Source organism: Anabrus simplex, chromosome 1 (genome assembly GCF_040414725.1).
Source record: "Anabrus simplex isolate iqAnaSimp1 chromosome 1, ASM4041472v1, whole genome shotgun sequence".
Classification (NCBI taxonomy): Eukaryota; Metazoa; Arthropoda; class Insecta; order Orthoptera; family Tettigoniidae; genus Anabrus; species Anabrus simplex.
In genome coordinates, this window is record NC_090265.1 from 18886574 (window position 1) to 18900337 (window position 13764).

General features: G+C 38.9%; 1 protein-coding gene across 1 annotated transcript in view; it reads left to right on the forward strand.

Moving 5' to 3' along the window:
- Window positions 1-13764, forward strand: part of LOC136859701 (cilia- and flagella-associated protein 45) — a 219737-nt gene that overhangs the window by 179712 nt on the left and 26261 nt on the right. Inside the window, exon 8 of the mRNA XM_067138711.2 lies at window positions 3886-4101. Coding sequence (XP_066994812.1) covers window positions 3886-4101 — 216 coding nt within the window. The remainder of the gene's footprint in view (window positions 1-3885; window positions 4102-13764) is intronic.

Sequence of the window (13764 nt, forward strand, 5' to 3'; positions counted from 1 at the left end):
CAATTGCAGCTCTGGAGACAGCAGATGGGAATATAGTTCGCAATATGAAAGATATCACGGATACAATGGGGCAGTATTTTGACAAGCTCCTAAATGGCCCTAAAGAGATCTCTGTTGAGGATGTAGGACAGAAAACAATAGAGGAAGATATCCCAATTACATGGACAGAAGTAGAGCAAGCTCTCCACAGGATGAGAAGTGGTAAGTCAGCAGGAGCTGATGAAATTACAGCTGACATGATTAAAGCCGCTGGTCCACCAGGAATACAGTGGCTGTATAGAGAACAATATGGAAGGATAATGAAATACCTGAAGATTGGACAAAAGGGGTGATAGTTCCTATCTTTAAGAAAGGGAGTAGAAGGAAAAGTAAAAATTACAGAGGCATTAGCCTCCTATCACACGGCCTTAAAATTATGGAGAAGATCATTGAAGCCAGAGTAAGGGATATACTAGAGCCTATCTTAGAAGAGGAACAATATGGCTTTAGGACTGGAAGAAGCACAACAGATCTGATATTTGCTTTGAGGATGTTGGCAGAGAAACACTGGGAAAGAGGAAAAGACCTAATTATTGTGTTTATGGACCTTGAAAAGGTGTATGATAATGTTCCTAGATCAACTATTTGGAAAAGTCTTAGAAAACTTGGTGTACCGGAGTACCTTATTAGGAAGATCCAAATGCTATATAGTAATTGTAAAAGCTGTGTCAGAATTGGAGATGGTCACTCTGAATGGTTCAATACAACCAAAGGAGTACAATAGGGAAGTGCCTTATCACCTCTTCTATTGATAGCAGTTATGGATACCATTTTAAAGGAACTAAAAGGAAAAGGTAATAAAGATCTTCAGGCTCTGGTGTTTGCAGACGATGTGACAATATGGGATGAAACAGAGAAGGAAGTGCAAAATAATCTGAATGCATGGTGTAAGAAGTTTGATGATTATGGAATGAAATTGAACCCATCAAAAACAGTAGCATTAAAAATCAGCAGACATTATACAGAATGCAACATAAAAATACAGGACCACCAAGTTGAAGTAGTACACCAATTCAGTTATTTAGGAAGCGTAATCGCTAGTAATAACAGAGCTGACATAGAAATAACAAACAGAGTAACCAAAAGCTCTAACTTTTACAGCATCGTTAGACACCTACTATGGGATCAGAAAGTCCCACAAAGAACAAAAATGACCCTGCACAAGTCATATTTCATTCCCATCCTTACATATTCTCTGGAAACCTGCACACTAACATCAAAGGATCATAGTAGGATTCAAGCCTGTGAAATGAAATTTCTTAGAACTGCCCTCCAAAAGACCCGACTTGATCATGTGAAAAATGATGAGATCCGATCTAACCTAGGTCTAAATGAATCGATGGAGGAAGGACTTAGGTCATCTAGACTTAAATGGTTTGGGCATGTTAAACGAATGAATAGCACAAGGTTAGCATGTGCTTATTTGGAAAAGAGAATAACAGGTAGAAGACCAGCTGGAAGACCAAGAAGAAGATGGATGGACCAACTGAGGGAAGACCTGGAGAGAAGAGGATGGAATTGGGAATCTGTCTTGGACAACGAAATGTTTTTGAATAAGCAACTTTGGAAGACGCTCGTTTTCAAACACCCTACACGGCTCGCTGGAAGGGCAAACTGATGATGAATGTTCCAAAAGTCAACGCAGGTATGTAAAAGGGTACAAGAAATTGTACTTCTACTTGCTGGATGTGACAGATTTCTAGTTTCATACATGAAATGCTGAGTGCGAGGAAAAAGAGAATGAGCTTCTCATGATTCCGAGTGAACATTGCAGAGCAAATTCTGGAAGATGTCAGCATTCCTGATTACGCCACTAGGAGATGTTCATCTCAAATAGCACACCAGTGAGACTACCGGGAAGGCACTGCTCCTAGAGCAAGTAAATCAGCCCCATCAAGGAGATGTAAAGTCTGGTTTTTGCATGGAATCCAGAATGAATCTTGCTTCCAGTGCAACAAGTGCAAAGTTACCCTCCACGTGGATGGATGTTTGAAGGTGCACCGTACCTTAAAAGACTTCAGATAATTTAAAATGTTGTCAGTTTGATGCAGTGTGCTTTTGTAATCATTTAAGCATCCATAACTTAAAATGTAAAAATAAATCACATTCCAAGGTACATTTTTCAAGGACCGGACGAGTTGGCCGTGCGGTTAGAGGCCCGCAGCTGTGAGCTTGGATCCGGGAGATAGTGGGTTCGAATCTCACTGTCGGCAGCCCTGAAGATGGTTTTCTGTGGTTTCCCATCTTTACACCAGGCAGATGCTGGGGTTGTACCTGAATTAAGGCCACGGCCGCTTCCTTCCAACTTCTAGCCCCTTCGAATCCCATCGTTGCCATGAGACCTGTGTCGGTGCGACGTAAAGCCACTAGCCTTCCTCGTCACTTTTCAAGGAAAATAATTGCATGGCAGTGAGTTAAAGAAATAATAAATCGTCCATCCTCCAATTAGGGTGACCATTCTGATCCGGAATACAATCAGGTTATGATTTCAATAGACATGATACTGTATAGGCTTTTGGACTTATCCCATGTCAAGAAAATAAAGTAAAATTCTTTACGTTTTGCAGAGAAACATCATCAGAAAAATATCTCAACTTTTTCAAAAAGTTATTGTTTAAGAAGCCTTTCTCGTGGACAGTCGAGATTTTCTTCTGATGACGCAGAGTCCAGTTCTCTGAAAAACATAAAGAATTTCACCTTATTTTCTTGACACGGCATAAGCCCAAAAGCCTATACAGTATCATGTCTATAAGTACGGGCCATGAAAGCATCAATGGCAACAATTTCAGTAGAATTTACTAACATCAAAAAGTGGAAATTTATCATTGTTAATGCTGTTATTGTCTTCTTTCTTGAGGGCAGATATGAACCATGTTCACAGATATAGATGGAAAGGAATGATGTGTAAACAATCCCTCCGAATGTGTATTACTATTTTTTCTATTTTGCAGAAGGGAACTTTTGAATTTTGAAGTAAGGTTGATATCTTTCTAGGGAGGGCGCCTCTTGCTCCGAATAGCAAGCCTCTGACAATCCACCGATCTGTTTGTACTTTGCTGAAAGGTTAAGGCAAGCACGGTACATAAATAGCTTATTTTTCTAGGTCCACTTCCTGAGCCTGATTTGAGTCTCTTTCAAAGCGAATGGTGGGATCTAAGACCATTACTGTGCTGTCCTTTCGGCTAATGGCTATGATGTCAACTCTCCAACTAGAGTCCTCGGTAGAGATGCAGTGAACCTCCACTCTGTCTCAGGGCTTGAGCAATCAGTGTTCTTATACAGTGGTGACGAAGGTGGTGCATTAGCTCACTGCTCCGGCAGAATCTCAGCACATGTTCAAGGGTTTCTCTTGCATTGCAATAATAATAATAATAATAATAATAATAATAATAATAATAATAATAATAATAATAATAATAATAATAATAATAATAAAGGCATGTCCAGAATCACTGCATGATCACTTCGATGAAATAAAATACAATACAGTTCTTTCTTCAATTACCCAGACTATGAGGTTTACTACACTACCTTCTTTTGCCCACTTCTGCATGAAATGAAATATTCCTTAGGGATAAATGTTACTATTATTTAAAAACTATAAATTTGCTTAAAATCCTCAGTAATCTTGTCAGTATTTTCTTATCTTAACCAGATCTTTTATAGATAGCAAATGGGCATGTGATGCAGTACAACTGCTGCTACTGTGTGGTCCTTCTATATCCCTATACATACCTTAATACAAGGAGTTATTCTGTTTAGGATCATTACAAATGGACTAACCTTATAGTTAAGTATTCTCCAAGCTGAAAGCTGCCATAGAGAGCACAGTAAACTCGCTTGCAGGTGGAGAGAGAATGGAGGCGAAAAGAGCAGGCCGCAGCTAAGAAGAGGATGGAAGACGATGAAGCTCTCAAACTTGCCCGAGAAGCTCAGGTGTTAGACCGCCGCCGGATGCAGGCTCTGGAGATTGCCCGCGAGAAGAGAGAGTTTGAGCGCATCATTAACGTGCAGAGAGAGGCAGCAGAGAAGGACAGGCTGGAAGAGGAGAGGAGACACAAGGTGAGGAAATGTTTCAAAATAGAACAACTTCTAAGAATTCTCTCATTGTATATTTGAAAATGGATAGTAACGTTTGTTATGACAGGTTACATTGCATTTTTCAATTTTCTTTTGTCTTTACAGGATTATGTTTTTGCTTTTAATCTAGTGAAAACAATAATTACCATATTTTCTTGTGTAATAACACAATTTTTTTTAACAAAAATACAGGCGAAAACTTTGGATGCGTAAATTATTCGAGGAATTCAGATATTAAAAAATTATTTACAGTTCATTTACATTTAAAAGATACATCAAATAGAATATACATGCAATTAGTTCAACTCATTTGCGGTTAATCATCATTTGGCGTAAAATTTCTGGGACCGGGCGAGTTGGCCGTGCGCGTAGAGGCGCGCGGCTGTGAGCTTGCATCCGGGAGATAGTAGGTTCGAATCCCACTATCGGCAGCCCTAAAAATGGTTTTCCGTGGTTTCCCCATTTTCACACCAGGCAAATGCTGGGGCTGTACCTTAATTAAGGCCACGGCCGCTTCCTTCCAACTCCTAGGCATTTCCTATCCCATCGTCGCCATAAGACCTATCTGTGTCAGTGTGACGTAAAGCCCCTAGCAAACAAAAAAAAAAAAATTTCTGGCGTGAGATTTTTTCTGAAAAGTCAGATAGGGTACATCAAGTAAGTTGGACACACATGGGTTTGAAGTACCGACATCAGAAAATATTCTTCCTGTTACGAGCTGACAATATGACCTGAAGTGAAATAAACATGTACTGTACTAAAAAAAATTACAATTTATATAAGTACATAATAATTGCATACCAGTAAAGAAAGAAAACCTTCCAACACGAGAAGAGCTGGGCATCGAAGGAGGGACCCCTGATATATTTCCTTAAATTGTTCATATCCAATCTTGTACGAGTGACGTGTCCATCCAACCTTTTCCTTGGACATGAATGTGGATCCCTTGTGGAAATGTTACTTTAGGCCTTGTTTTTTCGTTTTAGAACAACATACAGTAAGGTGCAAGCTTTCTGTCATCATCTGTTACAACATGCATTGTATTACATCATTCTTTTTCACTTTTGGTAGCACGTACGATAACACTCAATGTCCCTTTCTTATCAATTGTTTGACTTTTTGGCATACAGAAACTGATTGGAGTCTGACCTGTGGTTCTTGTTTAGGAGAGCAAACATTAATTCAATTTACGCTTCCCAATCACAAAGCAATGAAAATGAGTTACTTTTTGGTTGAAATCATGTGGCACTTTGTGGCATAATGTTGTTTTTCGTCGAAGAGAAAGTCCATTTGTCTTCATAAAATTAATCATCAAGCCTCGGATAACCTTCAAATCCGAGACATTGATTCCATGTGCAGCAGCTATTTCTTGTCCTTTAAAATACATCATTTTGTGAGAAACAGCATATCCAGTGTTGCGTAACGAAATCCATACCTGCCAACCCTTCCGATTTACCCGGAAACTTTCCGATTCTTAACTCGTCTTCCGGTTTTCCGATTTATTTTTATTTCTTCCTATTTTTGACCAATATAATCTCCAGTACGGTCAGTACTCTTCCCCTAGGACGAATTCTTATGTGCTTGTGTAATTTACGCAACCTCATTTTTAAGCATATTTACCGGTATTTGATGCTTTATTTGGCGGGCAGATCATCCGTCGCCTTCGTGTATCGTATTTCCCGCTCACTACAGCAGCGTGTCTGCTGTTCAGATGGGAATTCGGGATGGCAATCGTCCTACGAGTCAGAGAAGGTAATGCGCACTAGCGACTGCTAGGGACTCCGTTGATCGGGATAAAAGAGTGAGTTTGTTATTGTGTGGTTCGCACGCTCGTTTCTGTGCCTAGTTTCATTGGAGTTTTAGACCATGTGTTTTTTCTTGCGGTTCTGTGCTTTTCCCCCTGTCTAAGTCAAATGTTAATAATGTACGAGACATATTGATATGTTTTGTATGTGGTAGCTTCGCGTATTTCAGTGCTTTTGTGTTGATCAGAGTTCATAATTTTAATGACTTCAATGTATTTCGGAGAGTTGTGTCGGTGACAGTTTGTGGTATTTTCTCTTCACATGATGACTACAAAACATAACAAACGTTCTCTCCAAGTGTTCAGGGATACCTATAACACTGAATTTCCATTCATTTTACAGTCTTATCGGGCGAGTTGGCCGTGCGCGTAGAGGCGCGCGGCTGTGAGCTTGCATCCGGGAGATAGTAGGTTCGAATCCCACTATCGGCAGCCCTGAAGATGGTTTTCCGTGGTTTCCCATTTTCACACCAGGCAAATGCTGGGGCTGTACCTTAATTAACACCACGGCCGCTTCCTTCCAACTCCTAGGCCTTTCCTATCCCATCGTTGCCGTAAGACCTATCTGTGTCGGTGCGACGTAAAGCCCCTAGCAAAAATTTTACAGTCTAATAAAGGAAACTATTATGCATTTTGTTCCATGTGTTAGTGTGATATTAATGTCTCACACGGAGGGAAAACAGAAGTAATTTTTTGTAGGTGGGAAGGAAGATGATGCAGTCACTCGAGCAGAATGTTTGTTCACGGTGTTCATTGTTGAACATAACCTTGCATTGTCTTGTTCTGATCACGCAGGGCCATTGTTCAGAAAGATGTTCCCATATTCAGACATTGCGAAGAAATATGCATGTGCTAGAACAAAAACATCTGCCTCGTCGCCATAAGACCTATCTGTGTCGGTGCGACGTAAAGCCCGTAGCAAAAAAAAAACATCTGCCATAATTAATGAAATGGCCCGTAATGCAGATAGTAAGGTGATTCAAACTGTAAAGACTGAACCTTTTGTGATTTCAACTGATGGTAGCAATGATAAAGATAGTAAGCTCTATCCTATCGTCGTCTCGTTTTTCAACAAAGAATTGAAAAAGATTGAAAATCGTTTGCTATCCATGGAAAATTTGGAAGGCAATTCTACTGGTATTAATATTGCTGATTTACTCCTGGATGTTCTGAAAATATATGACATTCAGATAGCAAACTGTATAGCTTTTAGCGCAGATAATGCTCCTGTTATGATGGGAAGAAAAAACAGTATTGCTGCTAAATTAAGTGAGCAGTGCGAAAACATTATTATTATGGGATGCCCATGTCATTTGATTAATTTGGCTGCCATGAAGGGTGCAGACTCCCTTCCTGTCAAAATTGATGAGATGCTAATTGATATTTATTATTATTTAGACAAAAGCTCAAAGAGAAAAGATCATCTCAAAATGTATCAAGCTTTGTACCAAACTGATGTTAGAAAAATATTAAAGCATATGTGTACACGCTGGTTATCCTTGGGGAAATGTTTGGAAAGATTGATTTCCGAGTGGGAGCCACTTCAGAGTTTTTTTAAGGATGAGGTAAAGCGGACCAATGGCACAGACACATCTCTGAAGTATTTCCAAATTCCCAAGCTAAAGGCACATGAAGATACAGAAATGGAACGTGGTCCTTGTGTCAGTAGAGTACAAGACCAAGCTGCTGTTATTTCTGGAAAAAGGAAGGCGGAGAGTAGTTCATCTCCATCTGTGAAGAAAATAAAGGAGTCTAGTTGCACTGCCAGTATTTCACGAGAGGAGAGACTATTTCTTTTTCTGTCTTCAAACTTTAATAAAGCATCTTGCTCATTTCTGGCATTTATCATCCCTATATTTGAGAAAACTAATAAAGTTCTTCAGTCGCAAACACCTCACATTCATGTCATAAGAGCAATGCTGACAGATATGTTGAAGGACATTCTATGTAGGTTTTTTTAAGCCAGTGGTAATAAAAATATCCTACAGTTTTAGAAGTGGTCTATCACATGAGAGAGAGAATCAGAAAGCTGATGATGATTTAGTAATTGGCTGTTCAACATCTCATCTTGTAGAAAATCTGGAACCTGAGGAGAAGAAAAACTTTTATTTGCACACCAGGAACTATTTTATTGCAGTTTGTGATTATATTATTCATAAATTTAATTTGAATAGTGATGTTTTTGTTAATGCTCAAGTAGCTCAGATAAGTTCTTTGCAGACTTCCTCCTTCAATGCCGTAAAGTATTTTGTTTCAAAGTTTCCTGGTATATTGCCAGTGAAAGATGGTGAAGATGACCAAGAAGAAATGGATGCATTTCAGTGCCAGTTTTGTGCTCTCCAAGTGGAGGATTTACCATTGTCTGTTGTCTGTTCTTGGTCTGCTATAGGGGAAATACGAGGTGCAGATGGGTGTTTTAAATATGATAGAATCGCAGAAGTAATGCTCTCAATATTGACAATTCCAAACAGCAATGCCGAGTGTGAAAGATTGTTCAGCCAGGTAAAAAAGGCGAGGACACAATTCCGATCATCTCTGAATGACGAAAATCTCAGTAAACTCTTGGTGGTCAAATCAAGTCTAAGTGGAAAGTGTTATGAGCAGCAGTATGACAGTGCATTGTTGAAGAGGGCAAAGTTAGCTGCCAGTTCAATGCTAAATGAGTAAACACAGCAGTCTCTATCACTTACATGTGTATATTCTTCAGCAGTTAGTAAGTTGTGTCAGTTCTTGACTTATCTGTCTAAATGTTACTATTTGTATGTATGTGTCATAAATGAAATTGATTATTAGGTACGTTTTCTTGCAATCGTTTTTGTTTTCTTAGTTTAAGATTTTAAATGTAATGATTAATTCCCATTGTAACTGTAGATATGTATACCTTTTATCTTGTCCTCTTTTTACCAAGACCGTGGCGCAATACACTTGATGAAATCCAAGAATTAAAAAATCTTCCTATTTTTGATTTCTAAAAGTTGGCAGATATGGAAATCATATTTAAGCAGATCCTCCCCTACTTTCGGAAACTTGCCACGAGAAAATGCTTTTTGAGACTTGTTGGTCACTTGAAGTGCACTTCTCTGTTACCACGGTAGCGCATATTGCATTCGGATACTGAATACTTGCGACCCACTGCCCTATACCCGTATGTTTCAGCGTAACTGATCACCGCGAGTTTATATGATGCAGTATTACTCATCCACAAATCTATAAAAGAGCAGCTTATAATAGTATGGTTCATCGAGCCTTTTCTGTCCCAATGACCGAAAGTGATCTTAAAAAAGAATTGAACAATATCTATATGATTGCTAAACTCAATGGATACAATAGTTCTTTCATTGAAGGTATTATCAATAAACACAAACATCATCCTGTAACCACTCTGAAAAAAGAAAAACCAAAAGTTTCTTTATTTTCTACCTTTACATTCAATAAAGATATTAATAAGGTCACTAAAGTTTTTAAAAAGCATAATGTTAAAATTTCCTTCAGAACCAACAATAATAACGCTAAAGTCTTACACAACTCATCATCTATTAATAGAACTGATTGCTCTTCAAAATCCGGTGTATATAGGGTAAAATGCAACAGCTGCAATTTTTCTTATATTGGACAAACAGGAAGAAGCTTTAAAATACGATACTTGGAACATATCAATGCCCTAAAATACAATCAATTTTCAGTAGTTGGTCAACACATGAACGATTATAATCATAACTTTACAGACAGTAAACATGATATGGAAATTCTCAAAATTATGAATAAAGGATCCCTCCTTAACATATCAGAGAACTGTTTTATACATCTAGACTGATTTTTTTTTTTTTTTTTTGCTAGTTGTTTTACGTCGCACTGACACAGATAGGTCTTATGGCGACGATGGGACAGGAAAGGGCTAGGAGTGGGAAGGAACTGGCCGTGGCCTTAATTAAGGTACAGTCACAGCATTTGCCTGGTGTGAAAATGGGAAACCACGGAAAACCATTTTCAGGACTGCCGACAGTGGGGTTCGAACCTACTATCTCCCGAATACTGGATACTGGCCGCACTTAAGCGACTGCAGCTATCGAGCTCGGTAGACTGATATTTTAATCCAAACTTCAATCTTAATGACATTTCTGAAAAACCGAACGTTCTTTTTGACCTGCTCATTCAGCTTTTCAGACAATCAAAATCAAATATTAAAGGTCTGATTTTTCATTCTATTTACAGTACTTTGCTTAAACAATCTTCCATATTTCCACATCCCTCAGCTCCGCCTTAATAACCTCTTTCCCCCTTCCCCCTCTACTTTTTTTTCTCCTTCCGTTTCCTTTCCTTTCGTTTCTCTTTTCCCTTCACCTCCTTCTCAAGATTTCCTTTGAACCTCACCTATCCCCAATTCTCTCTTCAACTATTACAACATGAAATAATTCGCATATGACATATTTTTTAAAGTACTTTCTTCCACCTGACTTAATTCTTTCTTTCTTTCTTTGCTGTCATTTATTCAGAGTCAAACGTATGGTCTGCATCGAACTGCGAATTTCTATCCAACTTTATTTAACTTCATATATGTTAATCCTCCTCACGTAACATCCATCATCTTTCAAAATTCTAGAACCAGAAGAACTTTCTTCTAGCATCATACTTCGCATCCTCATATATATCAAGTTTATAAACATCTTGTGAAGACAATGTTACTACAATTTCAGTTGATCTCTGAATGAACAGCAGCACTGCTTGGAAGCCAGCCTTTTTCAGTTTACATGACCAGCAACTTAAGGATTACTTTTACAACTTTTTTCTTTTATATGGCGCACTCTTTTTTATGGATCTCTGTTTTTTAATATAGTATAGCGCATCTCTGGATTCTTAAGCCTCCACGCACAACAATCACCTTCCTTCAAGTTCCAAAAAGCAGAAGAGCCTTTCTAGCATCCATGTGTTTTTACGTCTATGAATATCTTGAAAAACGACGTAACTCCTTCCCAGTTGTTCTTCGAATGTACAACAGCACATTTAACACGTTCGTGGCCGCTCGGATATCGGCAACCATTACCCTAGTACCGTAATACTTTTTTGTTTAAAGGAGTCCATTTCTGTATCGTTATGCATTTTAGATTATTATTTTAATTATTTGAATATTATTTATGTGCATACGAGCCATGACGCACGCGCTGCATCAGCGGCACTACCGATGAGCTTTTCGCCTTCGGTGCCATTTGACGCAGCATGTGCGTCATTACTGGTAATGAAGTGGAACGAGGAAAATGTTTTGTTCAATTGTTGAACTTCTTTACAACAGAAAAATAAATTTTTGAACACTTCACAAAAAATACTGTGCAGTAGAATCTTATTATTGCTGTGTGAACAATGTAACTAGTCAATACAGTGTGCTACTTTGCCGTGAAATTTCCTCGCAAAAATAACTTCTGCAAATGCGTTACATTCAGTTACAATGTTATTCAGCAAGTTGTCATCTGCAAGCAAGCGCAGATAATCAGTACTTTTTGCGTCACTTGGCAGTGGAACCTTCATTCCTGACCGACCAATAAAGTTTATTTGTTTCATTGAGGACGAATCTGAACTCCAAGAAATGACCCCTGAAATATTGTCCATGTTATTTGGCAGGACATTTGGAGATGAGATATTACTTACGTCTTCCTCATCTTCTGTAATGTGAGAATTGGGAGTAGACGCTCGACACACACATCTGTGATTAAAATTCTCACTCAGGTGGCTACAGTCACTTATCACACTGTCATCACTGTCGTCACTATCAATGCTGTCACTGTCACTAGCATTCAAGAGAGCTTCCAGACTATCATCATTAATTGCAAATTGGCTGTTTATCCCACTAAGACGGGGTTTCTTCCGGTGAGAAGGTTCTGAAACTTCACTGTTCCCTCTTGACATGGCAGAAATGTATGCCGACTTGCAATGGCTACAGAGATTGTAACTAACAATTGAACTGATGCATGGCGCATATGTTCGTTTACATACATATTGGGGGAAATACGAGCTTTAATATTTGGCGCGGAGTGTGACGCACTTGTGTCGTCATCAGCACTGAGTGAAAGTGGAGTCATGACGCATATGTGTCGTCATCGGCCACAAACGTGTTAAGGAGCATCATATATTTAATTCCTGGACCTGCAACTAAAACATTTCCATCCCTAACAACTTTTTAATGCTGTACAGCACACTGGACTTTAATCGTAAATAAACAATGTGACTGCGGCTCAGTTGTTCTTCAATTGGATAACAACATCTTAAAGGAGCTAGCATATACTAATCTCCTTATCCAGTAACTCAAGGATTCCTGTCTTTATCATTTTTTTAATGCGCACTGGACTTTTTACGTCTAAGAATATCTTGAAAAACGACGTAACTTTGTCCCAGTTGTTCTTTGAATGTACAACAGCACATTTAAGGAGCAAGCAAGCATATATTGAATTCCTTGACCTACAACTGAAAGATTTCCATCCCTAACAACCTTTTAATGCTGTACGTCGCACTGCACTTTAATCGTAAATAAACGACGTGACTTCGGCTCAGTTGTTCTTCAATTGGATACCAGCATCTTAAAGGAGCCAGCATATACTAATCTCCTTATCCAGCAACTCAAGGATTTCTATCTTTAACATCTGTTTAAGTGCACTGGACTTTTTATGAATCTCTGTCATGGAGTTATTTTTTAACATAGTGCTGCACGTCTCTATAATTCTTTTCTCAATATCTCAGATGGTATGTACATTTACGAGACCTTATATGTCTTTACATTGTTTGATTTCTTCAGTATTTATGTTTTAATTTTGCTTTAGGCTCATGATGACCTAATATTAGATTGAAGCTAGTCCCTAATCATTTATATAATTTAAAATCTGTATATTTATAATTGAAAAGGTGGACCTTAATAATACATTAGTTTAACTCTGTTGCACTGCAGACTAACAAACAATTTTGAGGTCATAGAAAATGCATATCCCGTACCCGAAACACTCGTAAAATGTGTCTGTTCCTGACTGGAATACAGCGTCACTAGTCACTTCTGCGCTGATTCTCTCACTGAGCTAGTGCAGTGGTATTTCCTACTGGCTGATAACAGCATATTTGCCCGGTATTTGGAATGCCCGGTTTCGCAATACGAAGGCTGCTACCTGAGTAGTTGATATCTTTATTTTGAAACGAATCTGGAACTGCGTGATGGATATTTGAAGAAGTTGGTGCGTCAAATATGTGAACATTTCTTTTTCTCTACATTGACCCAAAACTGTAGGGAGTTATAAATTATGCAAGGGAGCTAATTATGCAAGAAAATACAGTATCTCCACCACTTCAAAAGGTTTATGTGATGTATGCCACCAACTACACCCCACTCTGTCATATGCGTGAGGTATGTCACTAGCTACACCCCACTCTGTCATATGCGTGAGGTATGTCACTAGCTACACCCCATTCTGTCATATGTGTGAGGTATGTCACTAGCTACATCCCACTCTGTCATATGTGTGAGGTATGTCACTAGCTACATCCCACTCTGTCATATGTGTGAGGTATGTCACTAGCTACATCCCACTCTGTCATATGTGTGAGGTATGTCACTAGCTACATCCCACTCTGTCATATGTGTGAGGTATGTCACTAGCTACATCCCACTCTGAGGTATGTCACTAGCTACATCCCACTCTGTCATATGTGTGAGGTATGTCACTAGCTACACCCCACTCTGTCATATGTGTGAGGTATGTCACTAGCTACACCCCACTCTGTCATATGTGTGAGGTATGTCACTAGCTACATCCCACTCTGAAGTATGTCACCAGCTACATTCCACTCTGTCATATGTGTGAGGTATG